Source organism: Bombina bombina, chromosome 4 (genome assembly GCF_027579735.1).
Source record: "Bombina bombina isolate aBomBom1 chromosome 4, aBomBom1.pri, whole genome shotgun sequence".
NCBI lineage: Eukaryota > Metazoa > Chordata > Amphibia > Anura > Bombinatoridae > Bombina > Bombina bombina.
The window spans coordinates 460,582,155-460,604,832 of NC_069502.1; the positions used below are offsets into that span (position 1 = coordinate 460,582,155).

At 36.4% G+C, this 22,678-nt stretch overlaps 1 protein-coding gene and 1 non-coding gene across 2 annotated transcripts in view; one reads left to right on the forward strand and one right to left on the reverse strand.

The window, feature by feature from the left end:
• Window positions 1–4,791: 4,791 nt before the first annotated feature.
• Window positions 4,792–4,920, reverse strand: LOC128658624 (U6atac minor spliceosomal RNA). Its single transcript, XR_008402296.1, has one exon. It is a non-coding gene; the product is annotated as a U6atac minor spliceosomal RNA (small nuclear RNA).
• A 799-nt stretch (window positions 4,921–5,719) lies between these two features.
• Window positions 5,720–22,678, forward strand: part of CCDC150 (coiled-coil domain containing 150) — a 168,079-nt gene continuing 151,120 nt past the window's right edge. Inside the window, exons 1-3 of the mRNA XM_053710336.1 lie at window positions 5,720–5,938; window positions 12,848–12,995; window positions 15,319–15,539. Coding sequence (XP_053566311.1) covers window positions 12,850–12,995; window positions 15,319–15,539 — 367 coding nt within the window. The 5' untranslated portion in view covers window positions 5,720–5,938; window positions 12,848–12,849. The remainder of the gene's footprint in view (window positions 5,939–12,847; window positions 12,996–15,318; window positions 15,540–22,678) is intronic.

A 22,678-nucleotide genomic window follows, 5' to 3' on the forward strand; every position in this document is an offset into this window, starting at 1 on the left:
GTATCTGTATGTATGTGTGTGTGTGTATGTGCATGTATAAGTGTATGCTGTGCAGTGTGTATCTGTTTGTATAAGTGTGTGTGTGTATCTGTATGTATGTGTGTGTGTGTATGTGCATGTATAAGTGTATGCTGTGCAGTGTGTATCTGTATGTATAAGTGTGTGTGTGTATCTGCATGTATACATGTATGCTGTGTAGTGTGTGTGTGTGTATCTGTATGTATGTGTGTGTGTGTATGTGCATGTATAAGTGTATGCTGTGCAGTGTGTATCTGTTTGTATAAGTGTGTGTGTGTGTATCTGCATGTATAGGTAGGTGTATGCTGTGTAGTGTGTATCTGTATGTATAAGTGTAAGCTATGTAGTGTGTGTGTATGTACATGTATAAGTGTATGCTATGTAGTGTGTTACTGTGCATTTTTGCTAACTTTAAAGGCCAGAATCTAGAATATTAATGGGTAATGCAGAGAGCAGTTTTAAAGAATCTTTTTTTTTTTTTGAATCAAGGATTTTTATTGAGGCAATACGAGAAAAAGAAAGAACATGAACATAATGTACATTTTGCATTACTGTGATAATTTTTGCATACATGACATTATTTAGCTATTGGATACTGAAACCTTTACAAATATGAGAATAAAAAGATCTTAATTCAAGTATAATATATGTATCTCACTAATCAAACATAAAAAATATAGAAGATACTGTATGCATATACGAAATCAAATACATAAAATCAAGCATTACCTCTTTTTTCCTTTTGTTTCCTATGTAAATACATAATAAAATGATAGAATTTAAACATCCCATGAAAATTATACTTCCTATAGAGTGGTATATTAAATATAAAATAAGTGTATTTATTATTTGAAGATTGACAAATTATAAGGAGTCAAAACAAGTTGCTCTTATGAGATACATGTGAACAGGAGGCAAAGTGCCTCATTTTCTTTATAGACAGAAGACTAAGAGCAACTTATGACAAAGCGATATCTGTGGCGGGTTAACACCGCTTATTTGTTCACCTAAATTAAGAGTGAACAATAGCTATAAGGGCGGGGGGGCGGAGCTATAAATTCTATTGGGGTTTACAAACTTTCCAGGTAGTTATCTTTATAGTTGAACTTTATACATATGCTTAAGTAGGCACCTGCTCGGAGACCCTGGACTTTTATGTATAATATGGATCAGATTACATTCTGGAACAATTATTCTCACAGCAGAGTATCAGGATATATGAAATATGAGATATAAAATAAGTAATATAATACATAGTAGAGAACGAGATATAGAGGGCTTCTAGAGGAGCTCCTCTCCTGGGGAGATGCCATCAACCGGCGACATGGGAGAAGGGAGTAGGGGTATGACCCGCAGGCAACAAGTACCGGCGGGAAGGGGAGGAGAGGAGACCCTTCTGTATTATTATTATTTATTATTTCTTTTTTTTGTATAATGCCAATTCCACTGGCCCGGCCGCAACCAGCAGAACAAGCTTGGATTAGCATACTAATGCAGGCAGGTTTGCTTTCTATGAAATAAACAGAATTTGCACTCTACAATATTATATTATGTGGAGGGGGGACGTTAGAATGGCTGGAGCCTAGGTGACCTCTGGGTGAGCCTCTCTCCTGGGGGAGTGCCACCTATAGGCAATGCGGGAAAAAGGAGGAGGGATATGACCAGCAGGTATTAAGTACCAGCCGGAAAGGGAGGAGAGAGGCTCAACCGGGGCAAATATTATGTACCACTAATGTGAGCAGGAACATATACAGACCAGGGATGACAGTCATACAGTCATGGATAATGATAGCAAATAACATATAATATAAATATAACACAACATTTAGGCAACAAAACAGACACCTATACAATTGGATATATCGGAATGTAAGGTAAATGATAAATAACTTTACCTTGAGGCATCCTTAGCAGCTGCATATCTAAGTAAATAGATAGATTTTGGTGCAAAGGAAATAGATGAAAAATTATAGAGGACTCACAATACCTTTAGTCTCCGCAATAGCGTATCAAACTTTATAGTAACTGGGTGAACATGAAAATTAATATATATGTGGCAAACAGATTATAAATGGGAGCACCTGTCCTTCCCTGTCAAAGGCAGTAGTATGTGGTCTGGGTGAGGGATACTGGCGGGTTGTGTGTTAGATGGGGCCTATATACCTATCACGGACATAGATAGAGTGTAGACACTATTTCAGATCAAAGGTTTTCTATAGTGACCTTGGCTACTGAGCTATAATCTGAAGGTACTAGGTACACAAAGCTATAAAACATTATAAGGCCACATAGCTACTGTAAAATCTTATCTCGTGTTTAAAGCATAAAAATGTGCTGGAAGTAGTTCACACTCTCTTATGTGGATGTGTAGGCGGTATGGAGGACCAGTATACCACAATACTAGGTTACATTATAAAATCTAAATTAACATATAGGTGCATTAAATCAAATCTGCCAGAGGATGGAGATCGCATGTTCAAGCAATTGAGGTTACATTTTGCATATGTAGAATCTAAATCTTCTGGGCGTTCACCAACTGTACTGGACTAGATAAGTTGTAAAATCTTAGCATGCAACCTATGTCCTCTGTCAGAACTGTTAAAGAATAAATGGAGCTTAGCAGTAGTTGATGTAATTCAAAATATTAGTATAGCTTAAGAACTCAGGTCAATACTTATTATGGCAACTGTATATTTTGGGAAATACCCAGTGTTAGGGGAGGCTCAATCTCCATATGTATAGGTGGACTGAGGACCCTATTAGTCAGTATTAGTTCTAACAGCGCGGTATTGTGGACAGGTCAGCAGAAGGTGCACAAATATAAATAAGTTGCAAAGTAGTCGTTCAGCAGAAAGTCAGGAAATATGTAAATGAAATGAAGGGGCTGAGAGAGGAAACAACAAAAACATAAAAAGACAAACCAAAAAAAAACCCTCATTAACAGTTGGATTCATAAAGTTATAAGTGGCATGTTCCGCTGAGCTACAAAATCTGTAAGTTCAGTCAACCTATGCTAATTTTCACAAAAGTCCCGGGCAAATCTCTAACCCAGAGCACAGCTGGTATCTGCGTGTCCTTTGTAAAAGTCTATAGCCTGTAAGTATAGGCGCTATCAGCTAAGCTGAGTGTTGTAATTGGCAGGTCTTGATCATAACTTCCATGAGTGTCAATCATTTGACCGCTGGTCAGCTCACCTAATCTGTACATGACCTGCCGGTAAAAGGGCTTACCCGACTCCGGCTCGAACAGCAGTGCATTCCTGTCTAGTGAAATAGAAATGGCTCCTAGGGTATAACGGCAGGAACTGCTGCCTAGGACATAACTGCAGCTGGATCTCAGCGTCTAGTGTCTCACCTGGCGGAGCCTCCGGGTCTGAGAGGGGACTTCGAGCCATACCACGATCCACATTGTTGATAGGAACGTGGGCTGTGGGCTTTAGGCTGCTTGCTCGGATCGTTTTTTCCCCCTTCATCTGCGACGCCTCTAACGGAGCTACGTGTTGCTGCTCTGAATCCCTGTAGTTGGTAGAGGACTGTGGGTCGCTGTGCTGCTCACTCAAACATATCTGTGTTGCAGTCTCAGGTCTGAGAATCTGGGTAGCTGTCTGGCATATTACCTCTGTTCCTAGATGCGTATCCCCATTTCCATGTAGCTTGCTTGAGACATGATTATTGGCGACCTCCTCGGTTTCCTCTATCATCGGTGCAGGCTTATGTGGGACCATAGCAGCTCTCAGTTCCCTAGTAAGGGCTTGCTGATGGGTATCCAGCGAGGTCATCAGGTTGTGCAGCACAAGTATAATTTGTCGCTCCATAAGGTAACTTGAGGGGTGGTTAGAGAGTAAGAAAGATATCTCCGATTACAGGGCTGGAGCTTAGATGTCTCCCAAGATGGCGGATAACTCCGTATAGCAGGCCTAGTGAGCCAGAAAACCTGTGTTCTATTGCGTTGTCAACTGCTTTGTATTTAGTGACCCAAATCAGACAATCTATTGTTCCAAGATATAGTAAAGGTCATATAATGGCGTATGAGACTTCAGAACGTGCCAAAAATATAAGTTTTGTGATCAAAAGCCAGGAGCTCTAAAATGGCAAGTCTTACTGCTTCAGCTGCTGGCTCCGCCCCCCCTTAAAGAATCTTTTATTAAATGTCCAATTAAGATAAAAATATTTAGCACTGTCTCTACAAAGGTTAATTAAATGCAGAGCTCACATAGCTATACCAGTGGTTTGAGCTTGTGTTTGATTTGCTGCCTAAGAGTATTAAAAGATATGACTTTATTTAGAATTGTATTTATATTACTTTGGTCTTATGATTTTAAGCCCCGCCCCTTTCATTTTTTTTTATTTATTTTTTTTGCCGTGGTCGTGTAGGGCCTTGAACGCGTGGGTAAGGAACTTGAAGGTGATTCTCTTGTTGATGGGGAGCCAGTGAAGGTTCCTTAGGTGTTCCGTGATGTGGCATTGGAGAGGGATGTCAAGGATGAGTCCCAGTAATCCATTGCTGCTCCTGAGCCTACCTAGATGTGCTTTTTAACTAAGGATACCAAGAGAATGAAGCAATTTAGATAATAGAAGCAAATTGGAAAGTTGTTTAAAAATCACACGTTCAGTCAGAATAATGAAAAAAAAATATAGTGTACAATGTCCCTTTAAAGAACAGATGCGTTCCAGGGTTAGGTTTATGAAGTTTGCACTTCAGTATCTCTGAATACACAATGAACGCAAAATAAATAATGTCCTATATTGCAAAGGTTTTTCAAAGTGCACAACAAAAAAAACATGGTTAGAGATGCCACGAAGTAGGTGGCAATGCCTTAACCGTATATGTGTTGAAAGGCCACTGGGACCTCTTCCATCCTTGTCAAGGGGAGTGCTAACCTTCTCTCCTTTCATACAACACAATATACGGATGCAGCTGAGATCCTTATATACCACGGCAGTCTCTCGCTCTTTTAACTTATGGCGAGGACATTATTTGAGATTCTTAGATTGTACTCATTAAATAGAACCTAGTTTTAATGTATATTTCCATCGCTTCTTTTTTTATTTAAATTCATTTTAATGTATAAAGGTATAAAGTCTTCGTTTAATATACCAATGTTAATTATGCGTTAGTTCAACGAATCACATTAAAGGGCGGGGTTAAGTGCTGATCCTTTAGTAGTGACGTGATATAGGGATCACTTTAACATTGAACACAATAAATACTATTTTCAATGTGAAAAGTTTGTGCACATTTTAATTTAAATAACAGAGTAACAAAAAAATGCTTGCTGCATGGGGGTTAACCTTTCTGCGTGTGATGTGACGTAGAAAACATTCATTCGTTGCGCCCTCTAGCCGTCCCTCGCTACACTACAGCATCATATTTTAGAGTAACTGTACAATATGTGCTTGCTTCGTACATAAATCACGCATTATTTTAAATAAAGCCTATTACATAAAGAGCGTATAATAAAAATACGCTAAACATAATGATGCGTTTATTGTTGTCCGGTTATCTAAATAACGTACTACCAAGAGATAACAATCTAAAATAACGTACTTCCCGTTTCCATTAGTTCCTAATATTATCCAGGAGACGGTTGTGTGGCCCTTTTATCTTATCTGTGGCCACAAGAACGCGACAACCAGACACTAAATAATTACAGTGATTAGACAGGTGACGCATGCGCTCTATTTGGCGGCCTTCCGCGGGACAGTTTAAAGGTAAAAAACAAAGCACTTCGGTTTCTATGGTAACCGGATAAGGCCTTGGAATGGCGTGCAAGCTATTAGAGTGAGCGAATGGCTCAGACCTATATCAGACTACAAGAACATCAAACAGAACCGTTCACGAGACTAAGACGTGGAAATTGCAACGGAAGCGATCTGTCTGATGACTGTAACCAAACCCTGTTGCGAGAACAGATAGCCGGGTAAAATCTGAATTCTCTTCTTTCACTTAAACGGCACTGTTTTTACTTGTGTGACTGCATTCGGTTCTCGCTTTCTTAAAACTTTGCAATGTTCAACTTAAACCTTATCGCCTTGTTCTAATTTATTTCATTTGCTCTGTAATAGAGCATTATTATTTTGTTCTAAAAACAGCAGTGATGAATGCAGAGCTAGGAACAATAGCTTAGTATGTATATCCTCAAATAGCAAGATATCAGGAAGAGTTCCACAGTCTCGTCACCGAAAACTATTCCTACATATAAATTTAATAGTGTTACTATTACTAATAAGCTTATACACAGGCACATTGTATCAATATTCATGGGGTCAATCGTACATATGTTTATGTATTATCATCACCCTCAGCAACATTGATCAAATCTCACTTAAAGAGATCTAGTCAAAATTAAACTTTTATGATTCAGATAGGGCATGCAATTTTAAACAACTTTACCATTTACTTTTATAATCAGATTTGCTTTGCTCTCTTGGTATTCTTTGTGGAAAGCTAAACCTTGGTAGGCTCATATGCTAATTTGTACGCTGTTGAAGTGCCTCTTATCTCTGTTCATTTTGACAGTTAGACACTGCTAGTTCATGTGTGTCATATAGATACCATTGTGCTCATTCCTGTAGAGTTATTTTAGAGTCAGCACTGATTGGCTAAAATGCATGTCTGTCAAAAGAACTGAGATAAGGGGGCAGTCTGCAGAGACATAGAAACAAGGTAAAAATTTGTATTAATATAACAGTGTGGATAATAAAGTGATTATCTATCTTATTAAAAAATAACAATTCTGGAGTAGACTGTCCCTTTAACCCTGGTTTCTCAACAGCCGGGCCGTGGCCCAGTACCGGGCCGTGATAGCCCTGCTGGTGGGCCCCGACCTATCATGCACCCACTGCACACTCTTACCCCACTGCACACCAGGGGCAGACTGAGACCAATCAAAGCCCCAGGAACACTGTCTCACACTGACCAAAATGTATTAAATTTTATGCAAATAAACATGGTAGCCTCCCTGACCTGCCCCCAACAGGCCCCTCAACCTCCAGAGCCAGGTCCCCCAACATTAAGGTCCAGAGAAAGGGCACCCAACCTCCAGGGCCAGACCCCACACTCTATGGCCCTCACAGCGACAGACCCCCGCCAGGGCCCCCACTAAACCCACACTTATTTGCTTAGTTACTGATAGGGCAACTGAAAACTCCAGCTTAAGGAATGCACCAGGATCCGTGGAGATGCCATTTGTGGGCCCCCCTACTTGCTGGTAGCTCAGCCCAGGTCCTATTTGCCTGGCTGATCAGCCCGCCCCTGCTGCTCATATATATATATATACTACCGGGCCCTGGACATGTCTAGCTAAAATTTACCGGGCCTTGAACTCACTTTGGTTGAGAACCACTGCTTTTAACCACTGTCTGCTATTGCAGTTTGTGTCTAAGACTATAAATGCCTGCTCAGCTTGCACTTTATTAATTTCTTGTAAGCAGAGACACCCTTAGAATTTGCAGCCCTTCAGTCCAGTGCCTTTCCCCTATACATGCATGCCCTGCACCTGTATGGCCCACCCTTGTACCAACATTCAGTACTGTTTTACCTATATAAAGAATTTCACTAAATATTACACCTCCTGATTACATAAACACGTCTTCATTAAATAAATACAGGATTTACATTGCACCTTCTCATATTCTCACCACTGACATTGCTGGTACCCAAAGTGTAGGGCCGGGGGCAGGTGGTACCCCTTTCACTTTGGCCAATGGGCAGGCCTGGATATGATAGGAAAGGATATTTCTAAACCACAGCATTTTGGGGTGCAAAAAGTTGACCACAAAGCTAAATATCAAGTGTGAAATGGCCGAATCTTACACTACTTATTCCTATTATGAATAAATAAAACATTATATGACCCTGCAAATTTAGGGATCTGACACCTTTTGAGGTTTATAAGTGCTATGGTAAATGGAGGGTGAATAGGAGGCTCTAGAACTGCCATTACTTGTCCTTTTCATATTTATAAAAAAAAAAAAAAAAGAAAGAAAGACAGCTTTACAAACAAAACCATTTTAAACCAGGATGCTATTTGCTTCTGGGAACTACTCTTTAAAACAGTGATGTCAAACCTGTGGCCCAAGGACCATTATGCTGCCCTCTGCACCAGTTTAAGTTGACTCAGGGGAAAAAGCAGAAATATAGATTTTGCGGCCCCAAAAGTAAGGGGAAATAAAAAATTATGCTTTTGGGTAAATTGGAAAAGTAGAACAGCTATATAAATAAATCCATTTTCAACCAGAATTCTATATGCATCTGGGGACTGCTGTCTAAAACAGTGATAGCAAACATGTGGCCTGGGAGTCATATGCGGCCCTCTTCACCAGATTAAAGGGATATTGTACACCAATAGTCATATAACTGGATGTAATAGGCACTACTATAAAGAAGAATATGCACTGATGATATAAAAATCCAGTATAAAACTTTTTTTTAAAAACTTACTTAGAAGCTCCAAGTTTAGCACTGTTGATGAGGTTAGGCTGGGACACACACTAAAGGGGCTTGGAAAGCAGGAACAGACGGACATTCTCCACTCCCCTGCATATGAAAAGACTCATTATACAAACAGGAGAATGCTGGAATTTGTAGACATCAGTATACATCTAAAACTTTGGGGCTTGGTTAGGAGTCTGAAAATCAGCACATTATTTAAAAATAAGCAAAACTATACATTTTTACAAAAATACTCCCAGATGGGCTATATAAATGGATCATCTACAAAACATTAATGCAAAGAAAGATCTAGCGTACATTGTCCCTTTAAGTGGACGCTGGGGAAAAAGCATTAAGTATAGGTTTTGTGGCCTCAGAAATAAGGGGGGAAAAATGTATGCTTTCGAGCGGTCACAACCTAAAAGATACCTCTGGAGGGTAGAACAGAAAACAGAGGGTAGCCTGCAACCTTACCTATTTCTGACCCTATAACATTAAAGGGACATTAAACCCAAAAAAATTCTTTCATGATTCAGATAGAGAATACCATTTTAAACAACTTTCTAATTTACTTCTATTATCTAATTAGCTTCATTCTCCTGATATTCTTTCCTGAAAAGCATATCTAGATAGGCTCAGTATCTTCTGATTGGTGGCTGCACATAGATGCCTCATGTGATTGGCTCACCCATGTGCATTGCTATTTCTTTAACAAAACATATCTAAAGAATGAAGCAAATTAGATAATAGAAGTAAATTGGAATGCTGTTTAAAATTGTATTTTCTATCTGAATCATGAAAGACAATTTTTGGGTTTAATGTCCCTTTAAATATATATGTTTAAAGGGCCATTATAGTAAAAAATGACATGCTCTAATCATGTAAATTTAAAGGAATGGGAAAGTCAAAATCAAACTTGCATGATTCACATATAGCATGTCATTTTAAGACACTTTTAAATTCATTTCTATTTTCAAATGTGTTTTGTTCTCTTATTATCCCTTGTTAAATAAAATAATACGCACATATCATACACTAGTGTGTGCTAGCTGCTAATTGGTGCCTGCACACATTTGTCTCTTGTGATTGGCTAACTAGATGTGTTCAGCTAGCTGCCAGTAGTGCAATGATGTCCCTTCAGCAATGGATAACAAGAGAATGAAGCAAATTTGATAATATAAGTAAATTGCAAATTTGTTTAAAAATGTGTGTTCTATCTGAATCATAAAAGAAAATTTTGTGGTATACTATCCCTTTAAGATTGACCCTAAACTACCGTGTGTTCAACCCCCAACAAATAGCACTTCTGGTCCAGAGTGGAAAATGCAGTTGATTTCGAGCAGTATTTCTACTGTGTGTTAAATCCCTGTGTCAGGGTTAAATACACAGTAGTCTAGGGTCGATAACAGATTAGAGAATGTAATTTTTTACTATAATGGACCCTATAATAGCATTTATTTCATAAAAAGTGTTGGGATAGTGCTATACAGCTGAAGAGATTTAAAGACATCTAAGACTATATAGCGATGTGTCTGTAAACATAGAAACAAGTGGTATAACTTAACTCTGAAGTGTATAAAGTACTATATGTGTACAAATGTGGTTAAATGCACATGGTTACAATGTGATTAAATGCACGTGAATACAATGTATCCTAAAAAATTGTAGCTATAACATATAAATGCAGTTAATATCTGTAATATATGAAATATATGAAAAAGCGAATATGTCAAATAAAATGGTTTTTAATATGACAGATTAAAAAATAAATTAAAAGAAGATGCCGGCATCAGACAGTGAACAATTAATACACTTGGTAAATATAAATTTAGATACAAATAAAATATTCAAATATAAAGAAACTAACGGTGTAGCTAGAAATAGTGTAGTTTGCAGGTTTAAGAATACACACTTTGCTACCTTGTTAAAAAGGTTTTGATAGGATGTCGTAACCGTTTCCTAAATTGTTAACATTTAGTTTTAAATGTTTCATCTTTGACATAGACGTAATGTAAGGTACCTGATACAATTACAATTCCTTTGAATACAGTCCTTATTAAGGGTTTAGAGTCCCAGATGATAGTAGCTAAACTCCAGAGAGAACTTCATACGGGTATGTCTACCCTGAATTTCCAACTTTTTAGATAGACATAGTTCCTCCGTGATCCAAGTGTTCCAAGTGTTAGCGATTGTGTCTCAGTAATAGCGCAGTTGTGGATCGTTTGGTTCAGATGCTAAGACCAGGATGTTAGTATGTGCGCCAACAGAACTGGACAATGTCTCGCGGTCTGATTAGCAAGTAGTTCCGGTGTTGAGATCAAAGAAATATCCTCAGTACAAGGAGACTGGTAGCTGGGTTTCGTAGCAATATACGCTGTACAAAGAGATTGGTAAATGGGTTTCTTAGCAATTTGGTGAGCTAGTAGATCCTAGGACAGGGATTATACATATAGAGGCTATTCAGGTGATTCAAAATAGCTCGATGTACCTGTCCTACTGCCAGACACTTCCAAACCTTACCAGCTGTATATCAAAGTAAAGGTGGTGATCAGTGTGAGCAAATCATCAACGCGTTTCAGACGCCTGGGCCTATATCAAGATGCTCATTAAATTCTTTGTCCAGTTTAAATAGCATATGCTGTATCCTGATTGGCTGCATTCAACAACCAATGCCTGCTCATTATTTTCAATTCTATTTTGCATAAAACAGTCACATAGTAGCGTCTATGTCAAAGATTAAACATTTTAAACTAAATGTTAACAATTTAGGAAACGGTTACGACATCCTATCAAAACATTTTTAACAAGGTAGCAAAGTGTGTATTTTAATTTTGTATACTTCAATTTTGTGCAAGAGTGAATGAAGCGCATTTACAAACTGAATTCTCAGTGTTCTAAAAGGAGTTGAGTAATGTTACATTGAGAATTAACAATGTGTAACATAAGAAGCCAAATAACTTATATTAGTAGTGATGACTTATAGACTATTAAGGATATGAATAATATGTAGAGAGAAGAATGTAAAACAGAAAACAAAGTTTGAAAAATAAAGTATGATCGGGATTTGGGACATAGAAAAAATCTAGAGTATAAATGTAGCGCATTTGTAAGGTAGTGTTGTGGTGTCTGGTAGTAGGACAGGTACATTGAGCTATTTTAAATCACCTGAATAGCCTCTATATGTATAATCCCTGTCCTAGGATCTACTAGCTCACCAAATCGCTAAGAAACCCATTTACCAGTCTCTTTGTACAGCGGATATTGCTACGAAACCCAGCTACCAGTCTCCTTGTACTGAGGATATTTCTTTGACCTCAACACCGGAACTACTTGCTAATCAGACCGCGAGACATTGTCCAGTTTTGTTGGCGCACATACTAACATCCTGGTCTTAGCATCTGAACCAAACGATCCACAACTGCGCTATTACTGAGACACAATCGTGAATACTTGGATCCCGGAGGAACTTTGTCTATCTAAAAAGTTGGTAATTCAGGGTAGACATACCCGTATGAAGTTCTCTCTGGAGTTTAGCTACTATCATCTGGGACTCTAAACCCTTAATAAGGACTGTATTCAAAGGAATTGTAATTGTATCAGGTACCTTACATTACTATGATGTATTCTTAAACCTGCAAACTATTTCTAGCTACACCGTTAGTTTCTTTATATTTTAATATTTTATTTGTATCTAAATTTATATTTACCAAGTGTATTAATTGTTCACTGTCTGATGCCGGCATCTTCTTTTAATTTATTTTTTAATCTGTCATATTAAAAACCATTTTATTTGACATATTTGCTTTTTCATATATTACAGATATTAACTGCATTTATATGTTATAGCTACGATTCTTTAGGATACATTGTATTCACGTGCATTTAATCACATTGTAATCATGTGCATTTGTTTCTATGTTTAGACGCTATATACTCTTAGACGTCTTTAAATCTCTTCAGCTGTATAGCGCTATCCCAACACTTTTTTATGAGCTATTATTTTGGGTGATCACTTTGGAGGTTAGGTCACCTATACGGGGTTAGCTAATAAGAGACACAAGTGTAGTATCTTTAAATTACCCCCCCCCCTTCTTTTCATTCAATAGCATTTATTTCCTAAGATACTGTAGGTCTGGAGGGAGCACATTACACTTCTGCACCTAATTTTTATGGGGAAATTAAACTTCATGCACATGAAGGAACTTATACATGGGGGGGGGGGGGGACAAACAACCCTCAAGACCTTTTAAAATACCCTCTTTTAGACTCAACATAGAACACATAATTTTTATTGCCCCTTTAAGATCAATAAGAATAAGAGAAAACTGTGTAATTTATATGTTATATGCTTTTTATATGCTTTTTTATTATACCTTTTGCTCGCCCTTTATAACAGGAATGTCGCGACCAATCATCGCCCCTTTGAATATTCATGCTACAGCTCCTGAGACGTTCTCTGTTTTGCAGCAGAGGATGCGTGTGGCTGAGGAGCAGGCAGAATCTCTGATCAGTGACCTAAAAGTGCTGGGTATGAGTGGCCAAGGGTAAGGATAATGCCTCTGCCTGTCTTTTTGTCATCTCGATAACAATATTGGAGCCTAGGTTGTCTCTATGGGGTAGATTTATCAAGTGTCGGGCGGACATGATCTGCTGTAGCGGATCATGTCTGCCCGACATTGCTAAATGCCAACAGCATACGCTGTCAGCATTTATCATTGCACAAGCATTTCTAGTGAAATGCTTGTGCAATGACTTCCCATGCACATTCGCGGCCAATTGGCCGCTAGCAGGGGGTGTCAATCATCGCAATCGGATCAAATCAGGATAACTGCTGTCCGACACCTCAGAGGTGGAGAATGAGTGTTCATAACTTTTGTTTCCGGCGACCCTGGAGACTCACGCGGAAACAGCTACATCCACAGCATAATCTACCCCTACGTGTGAACTGTGAATGCTTCTGCAGTGTGTATATGTTTGTGTAATTATATATAATATATGCATCTCTTATTCTATATTTCCGTATAGTTTTCTATTGGCAATTTCAAACTTTTATAGCACTATAGACTGAAATATGCAATGCATGTGGTCCACAGAAATGCTGCACTCTCAGTTGTAATAACATGAGGGGATGTTCCCTGACACAGTGAAATCTGTTCATCAACGTAAAGCTTCTAATGTGGCCAAGATTCACTAAAGGTTCAACAAACTAAACGGTGAGAAAAAAAACTCTTTATATCCTATGGAGTTTATTCACTGAAATGTGAGGCTGAACTCTTGGAAATCTTGGTTTGCATTTGTAGCTATTAAACTTACAAACTTTTACAAATGAGAATTTGAAATATTTGATAAAACATGTCAAAGTGAGTTTTGTCCAAACCTGGAAGGTTACAGGTGCAAAATACTAGAAATGCTTTGCATTTTAAAATAGTTAAAAAAAGATAAATACTCATTCTGAGATATGGCGGTTTACCATCTGTTTTGGTACAGGTTCTGCATCCACCTTACTCCAAATTGTGTTATAAGTTAATAGCTGAAAGTTCAGACTATGATTAATACTTTTACAAGTCATTTGACATCCCTGTGTTAAAAGGACAGTCTACTACATTTTTTTTTATTATTTAAATGGTAAACTCTCCCCTTTATAAAAACAGATCCTGAATGTTAGTGATATTTTAGATGTTGTTTAATTCATCAGTTGTGAGGAAGCTGCGCTATAACTTACTTTTTAATATAGATATAAAATTGAAATACCCTGCGCTCTGAAGCCAACTTTTAAAGTCAATTGTTCTGTGAGCTAAAGGTTTGAATAGTTCTCCAATCAGTGCTCTATCTACAACAAAAGACGCCCAAAGGGGAGAGCGTTGATTGGAAAACAATTCAAACCATTAGCTCACAGAAAAATTGACTTTTGTAGTGGGTGACAGAGCGCGGAGAATTTGAATTCTATATTAAAAAGTAACTTATAGTGCATCTTCATTATAACTGATTAATTAAAGGGACAGTCTACACCAAAAAATTTCTTATTTAAAAATATAGATAATCCCTTTATTACCCATTCCCCGTTTTTTGCATAACCAACACAGTTATAATAATATACTTTTAACCTCTGTGATTACCTTGTATCTATGCCTCTGCAGACAGCCTCCGTATCTAAGTGCTTTTAACAGACATGCAGTGTAGTCAATCAGTAAAGACTCCTAAATAACTTCACGGGAGTGAACACAATGTTATCTATATGACACACATGAACTAACACTGTCTAACTGTGAAAATCTTTCAAAATGCTCTGAGCTAAGAGGCGGTTTTCAACGGTTTACAAATCAGTTTGAACCTAGCTAGGTTTAGCTTTTCAAAAATACCACCAAGGGAACAAAGCAAATTTGATGATAAAAGTAAATTGGAAAGTTGTTTAAAATTACATGCCCTATCTGAATCATGAAAGTTTAGTTTTGACTTTACTGTCCCTTTAAACGCTATCTAAATTATCACTAACATTTCAGATTCTATTTTTATAAAGAGGAGAGCTTACCATTACTTTAAAGGTTCCACTCTTCAGTATTGACACATTTTTATATGGAATGTGAATTAAATTATAGTTGTTGTTGGTGTGTTTTTTTTTTGTTTGTTTTTTTTTTAAAAACCCAGCTTTATTATGACTTGAATTGGAGCAACAGTTACAGCCTTTATTATCTTGCTAAAACACTATCTGCAAATATCAACCTTTATATAGATAACCTAATATTTTGGTATAAATAGTCAAATAACAGGGCAAGATCTTTGTGTGTAACAGAGCAAAGCTGTTAGAGCTTTGTGAGCACTCCAGTTATTTTGATTGATGTCTTCTCATAACAATTTGTGTGTTTTCAGGTTTGAACACCTAGAACTCAATTATCATGATCCTTCTGTGGGTCTTCGCCCAATTAGTCCTGTGAAAGCAAGGTCAGCATTCATAGGGGATAATGACACACTCTGGAAAAACTGTGAAAATCTAGTAAATCGTATGTGTCGTATGGAGAGCCTCATTCAAACCCTGAAACTCAGTATATTTCGACTGCACACGGATCAGCAGTTGAACCCAAAGAACTCTGGTAAGAATTAGTTAATGGAGGGATAACCTACTATAACTTTAATATTCGTGAAAAATAATGTGACAATAAAGGATATACAGTATATAATCCGAAATCAAGTTCTTCAAAGTGTCCTCCTAGTAAAGTTTCTCCTCAAAATATAAAAAAGAAAAACAATAATAGTGCAGTATTGTATGAGAAATAAATATCTCCAAAGAAAATGCAGTGTATACTCATATCTGATGGAGCATAATTATACTTTATTTCCCAAGCGTGTCTGATGATTTAAAGGGACAGTCAACACTAAAATTGTTATTGTTTAAAAAGATAGATAATGCCTTTACTACGCATTCCCCAGCGTTGCACAGCCAACATTGTTATATTAATATACTTTAACATTCAAACCTCTAAATTTCTGCCTGTTTCTAAGCCACTATAGAAAGTCAGTATTATCCAGCACCAACGCCAATGGTCTGAGCTCCAGGGAGTAACTACCAAACTCCCATATATTAGTGAAGAAAATAAAGAATGGAAGCTCACCAGTATGCCAAAAAGTGATTCACTTTATTGTAGAGACAGCAGGGTCCAGTAACCACGACGTTTCTACAATAAAGTGAATCACTTTTTGGCATACTGGTGAGCTTCCATTCTAAGCCACTATAGACAGCCTCTTAATCACATGTTTTTATTTGCTTTTCACAACAGGAGACTACTAGTTCATGTGGGCCATAAAGATAACATTGTGCTCACATCCGTGGGTTCTGCACAACACAGCTAAAATGCAAGTCAATAGATAATAAAGTCATGTGAACAGGGAGCTGTCAAGAGGCTTAGATACAAGGTAACCACAAAGGTTAAAAGTATATTAAAGGGACAGTCTACAATTTATATATTTTTTTGTTTTAAAAGATAGATAACCCCTTTATTATCCATTCCCCAGCTTTGCATAACCAACACAGTTATATTAATACACGTTTTACCTCTGTGATTACCTTGTATCTAAGAACCTTCTGACAGCCCCCTGTTGTGCTAATTCTTGAAAAGCAATTTAAAAAGCATGTGATAAGAGGCAGCCCTCAAGGGCTTAGAAATTAGCAAATGAGCCTACCTAGGTTTAGTTTCAACTAAGAATACCAAGAGAACAAAGAAAATTTGATGATAAAAGTAAATTGGAAAGTTGACTTAAAATTACAAGTTTTATCTGAATAATGAAAGTTTAATTTTGACTAGACTGTTCCTTTTAATATAACCATTTTGGCTTTGCAAAACTGGGGAGTGGGTAATAAACGGATTATCTATTTTTTTTTTAAAACAATACATTTTTTTTTGAGTTGACTGTCCCTTTAGGGGCTCATACGTAGACAGTTCTGTAAAATAATACTTGAATGACATAAGTCACTAGTGTGTGAATTATGTCGGAAAGGGTTATGCTTTTATACACTGTAATGAAGTATTTTAAGTGTCAAAAATTGAATAAATTGGTGCTAAAATATAACTTTTATTATGATTAATAAAAAGAGACAGCTGTTTATATGTAGTACATTGCTGTCCTCACTTGGAATTTAAAAACACATCTCCTTCAGTTGACATATGTTTTAAGTTTAAATCTGTAGTTGATTAAAGTGATAGGAATTGTTAAGAGTAATATCCATAGCCTAATAACCTTTTAATAATTTTTCAAAATTATTATAGCCTTTATTTATGGCTTGTTTTTAGAAATTATTGTATTTTGATTATAGGCTAAGAAAGGGAATTTAGAATTCCTATGTAGTGCTTATATCTCTGGTATCAGTATAAGTTAAAAGGTGACTAAAGATTAGAAATATACATCGTGTGGCTACTTTTTGTTAGTAATGACTTTTGATAGACTTTATTACAATTGTATTTTTAGTGTGATGTTTGTGCACACTTGGTTACTAAATTGTTATGGTAACCTGTGGTTTTTTCCTTAATGTAACTAGGTATTTTGAAAGTCACAGACTGATAAAGAAAAAATTCATAAATTTATAGCAGCAAACACTAGTATATTCTTAGTCAAATTAAGTGTACAGCTTTAATTATACTGTTATTTTAAATGCTGTTGTACTCGTATTTATTTTAATATTGATGTAATCTGTTATAACTTAGGTGCTTTACCAGTCGCAAACTGATAGGGAAAAAGTTCATAAATTTGCAGCAGCTAACAATAGTATAGTGTTTGTAATTAAATGTATACCTTTGATTATACTGTTATTTTTAATGCTGTTGTACTCAATATCATTTCGTTTCGGTAATGCTTACACTTCTTTATAGATATACTTGATCCTTAGTAGGCTTATTACATTTTAGCCTTGTTTTGATCTTGTATACTGAAATGTTTATATAATTTCTGTAAATATTGAGTAGCTGAATATATTATCTAACTGAGTACATATATTGTTGCATTGGCACTTGAAAAGGAAACAAAATGTTTCATTTTTAAATGTTATTCCCACTATAATTATATAACCGTTAGAAACTCCTTAATGTGTTTTGCTATATGCTTGCTGAGAAGCTATGTAGTTGTTGGAGGTTTATCCTCTTAACTCGGTTTATATTATTATAGTTATAGCAAAACTGGTTATATTTGTTATAAGATATACTTATAGTGTGTGTATCATCTAGGCCATGGTTTCTCAACAGCCGGGCCGTGGCCCAGTACCGGGCCGTGATAGCCCTGCTGGTGGGCCCTGACCTGTCATGCCCCCACTGCACACTCTTACCCCACTGCACACAAAGGGAAGACTGAGACCAATCAAGGCCCCAGGAAAACTGTCTCACACTGGCCCAAATGTAATCAAATTCATGCAAATTAACATGGTAGCCTCCCTGCCCTAATCCCAACAGGCCCATCAACCTCCAGAGCCAGGACCCCCAACATTAAAGGCCAAAGAAAGGGCCCCCAAACTATTTACCGGGCCTTGAGGTCATTTTGGTTGAGAACCACTGATCTAGGCTGTGTCCGGCTTACAGTTTTCATATCACTGTCTGCTGTAATTTTTAAGATATACTTATGTGTATCGTCTGAGCTATATCCGGCTTTCAGTTTTCATATCATTATCTGCTTCAATTTTTAAGATATGCTTATAACGTATATCATCTAAGCTATATCCAGCTTTCAGTTTGCATATCACTGTCTGCGCAATTTTCAAGATGTGCTTATAGCATGTATCGTCTGAGCTATGTCCAGCTTTCAGTTTGCATATCACTGTCTGCTGCTATTTTAAGATATGCTTGTAGCGTATATCGTCTGAGCTATGTTCGGCTATACAGTTTTCATATCACTGTCTGCTGCAATTATTAAGTCACTTTCACAATCGTTGTCTATAGCGGTTTTACAAAGGAATGTATTTAGTGTTTGATTTGCATCAAATCTATACTTATGTTTTTATGCTGCTTTTTTGTCAGCCACACTACTTTTGTTAAACTAAATGCACAAACTGTGCCTACCGTTAACCATAAGCCACCTTAATACCCTTTAAACCTTAGACATGTTTGTTTTAAACTTAATCAACTTATAATAAGATATAATGCTTGATATTTCAACTTTGGAGAGCAATTTAAAAAACTAAAACCCCTGACGCGGCGTTTCTCATACGCTTCCTCAGAGGGGGTTACACGAGGCGGCAAATGTGCTTATTCTTATTGGCTCGCAGTGCACGCCTGTTTTTTCAAATAGGATACCGGTCAGAGATTTCATAGGTTGAATCAGCTGTCAATCTCAAAGCCGGTTTGCTTTATGTTGTGAATGAAAGGTTTTTTTAATATAGATTTCAAACGATGTTGTAAACGTTCTCTCTCTTGTGTACATTAAATCAAACTTACAATTCATGTAATAAATTCTTTGTCTTAACTTATTATTATTGTCTTTTTTGGTTTTATTGATTTGATATGTGACATTTTCACACTGCCAATGTAACTTGAGATGTAGTTTTATTGAACAACATGGTAAGACGTCTGTCACTATTATTGAGAGAGATAAAGTGGGAAAGAACCGAGGAGACTTATTATAACTCCTGTTGGATTAAACGTGATTGACAAGTACTTAAAGAGGATAAAATAGATGAGAAAACTATATAAATCTAAATATATTAAGTGTGTTATCTAACAAAAAATGGATAAAATGGTGAAAATAATATGTTAAATGTGACAGAAATGGTGATGTAAACCATTTTAAATATTAATAAAGTGCATGTTGTGGAAGTTGTTTCCTTAGGTTGTGTATAAAATTCTACAGAAAATGTGATACATTGTGTGTTGGTTTTTGTATATTATTAATATGGACGAGATATATTACATGATTATTTTGTGTGATGAATTTACAAAGTGAGTGAGGCTGATATTGTGAAAAAGTGAAAAAAATCCTAGCATTTCCTGTTTATGAAATATAAAACAGGACACTAGTTAAAAGTGAAAACATTATAAATTTAATGATAAAACAAACTTTTGTGTGAATAATAACTTAAAAAATCTGGTACTGTCTAGTCTCATCATGCCTATTGAATTGTTGATGGTACTGAAAGAAAATTGTTTTCTGTGTATTAATATTTTTGTGTTTCTGTTTTGAGTGATTATTGTTTAGACATATGTTATTATTACTCTATCTCTTAATTTTTGCTGAACACAAAAATAGAAAATAAATTTAATTTATTTATTCATTATAAATGAGGAATAAAATTTATAAGTATTGAAGGTGCATATATCATAACTTTAGTTATTGTTGTCTTTAAATAATCGACACTGATTTTATTAAAGTTGTAATTGTTTGATATGTTATTTCTGTAATCAATAATACTTTTAATTAATATAATCTTTCTGTTTTTGTATATTTATTGATTAGGCCATTAAGATTTATATTTAGAGATATACGTTAAAATTATTGAAATCATTCAATCCATAGGGTTTTACGCTCTGTAATAGATGTATCCATTTGCACTCCATTTTTAGGAGACATTGTTCAATGTTGCCTCCTCTTATTCCGAGCTTTGCTTGTTGTAGCACTGCAAATATTAGTAGTTGGTCATTGCTGTTATGTCTTAGGGAAAAGTGTTTTGCTACACTTGTTATGGTTCTTCCCTTTTCTAAATCCTTCTGGACATTACGAATGTTCCTACTATGTTCCATAATTCTTGTTCTCACTTGTCTAGAAGACATACCTACATAGAACATTTTGCATGGACATTGAAGGACATAGACTATTCCTGTTGTGGTACAGGAGTAGTGTTCTTGAAGTTTATGAATCTTCCCATATTTATCTTGGATTTCTTTGATTTTCCAAACTTTTGAGCATGTACTACATGTGCCACATTGGAACATTCCCTTGGATTGACTTTCCTTTCTAGGTCTATGGACATAATGACTTTGAACTAGAGTGTCTTTTAGGTTTTTCGGTCTTTTGTACCCAATTGATACTTTTTCACCTATTTGACTGGCTAGCAGAGGATCGTTGAGTAAAATATGCCAATTGTCATCTATTATTTTCGTCACTTGCTTCATTTGGGGGTTCTGTAAAATGTTGAAGCGTAGCCAGATATTGGATAAAGTATTTAATAATACATATAAGTATATTAAAACAATACATTTGTTTAAAATCAAGGGCTAATAATCAACGCTAATGAGTACACCATATACCATAAGTCCTAACTGTCTGTTAGCCATTATTCTGCACACTAAATACGGCTATACCAGTTCCTCAAGGACCAGTAAATGGGCGAAAGTCTTAAAACAATAGCATGATATCCTTTACTTTCAGACTCCGACACATGTTTTGCCAGTTTCAATGGCTTTTTCAAGGATTACTATATCATTCCCAACTTCGGATATTTAAACCCATTCCGGTTTCCATATATTATGTAATTTCCGGTATCGCCACTTCCGGGTTTCCTAACTATCCTTTGTCATGTTAACATTGTCATGCTTTGACCTCAATATATCGACGCCAACATAATGTTATATGATTCTTGTTCTTAAGGTGGTATAAAAATGTATTAAGATGATAAGAAAATGATATATAATTAACTTCAAATGTACCCAATATTTAACATTTGTAGCCAAGTTATATATATATCTCCGTCATATATCGATAAGAATTGCAAATGAAAAATACAATTGGAGTATCAAGCAGCCTTGCATCCATTAGAGCATGGGAAACGTACATTTCTTTTAGATGTAATATATACAGTATTATCTCTCTTAGAAGTACCTACATCTGCCTTCACCAGTCTATCCTTAATAATTTTATAATAATGTGGCTATGTATATGTGCATGCACTTTTAAAATGCTCGCACATTTACAAATAGCCGCTAGAGGGTGCTCTCGAGTGTAATATACATACAAGACAAATCAATTATAATGTTCAAATTCCCAAGGTAACTGTAGCCAATCCAAGGCAGCTCTTTGTTGAAAGGTGGTCAGCCTCTCTAGGTACACAATATCTGCAAAGAAAGAAAGAAAGCACAAAGGTGCCAGATGGCGTAGTACAGTCTCAGCTCAGGAATGAAAAAAAACAGTGAATTATATTGAACTCACAAGTGTATGGCACCTATCCGGTGCATGTACGGCAAGCTGGAACTTCACAGTTGTCCAGCTAACTGTATCCGGTGTGTTGGAATCCAGTGGATCCGGGATGCCCAACATGAAGTCTGGTATACACTCCTGTATGGAAGAAACACAAAACCACATGGCCTAGCACATTAACACTGAGTGGTTAATGTATGGGAAAAGGCAAACTTAGAAGAAAAATTGTATAAGCCTGCAACAGTAGATTTTTAAACACATTAAGATTGGGATCACATCACATTCCCTTAATATATACCAATATTCTTGGGGCTTAATGTATTGAATTGAGATACAGAAGCTATTCTTTCAGTTTTACCTCTTTCCTGTCTGGGTCGTAAGACTTCTGCTCAAGGAATATTATTCACTTTTTAAATATCTTTTCTTGGATAGCCCTTTTTCAGAAATGTATGTCCCATCTCCTTTAGTCTCACAGGGATCATATTCTCATCCTGTACTATCCTTCTTACTCTCAATAATTGACTATATGGGAGTGATCTTTGTAGAGCCTCAGGGTGTGACTTTGAAAAATGTAGTAAACTATTGCAATCTGTCTCCTTCGTGAACCGATCTGTTTTCAAACTAT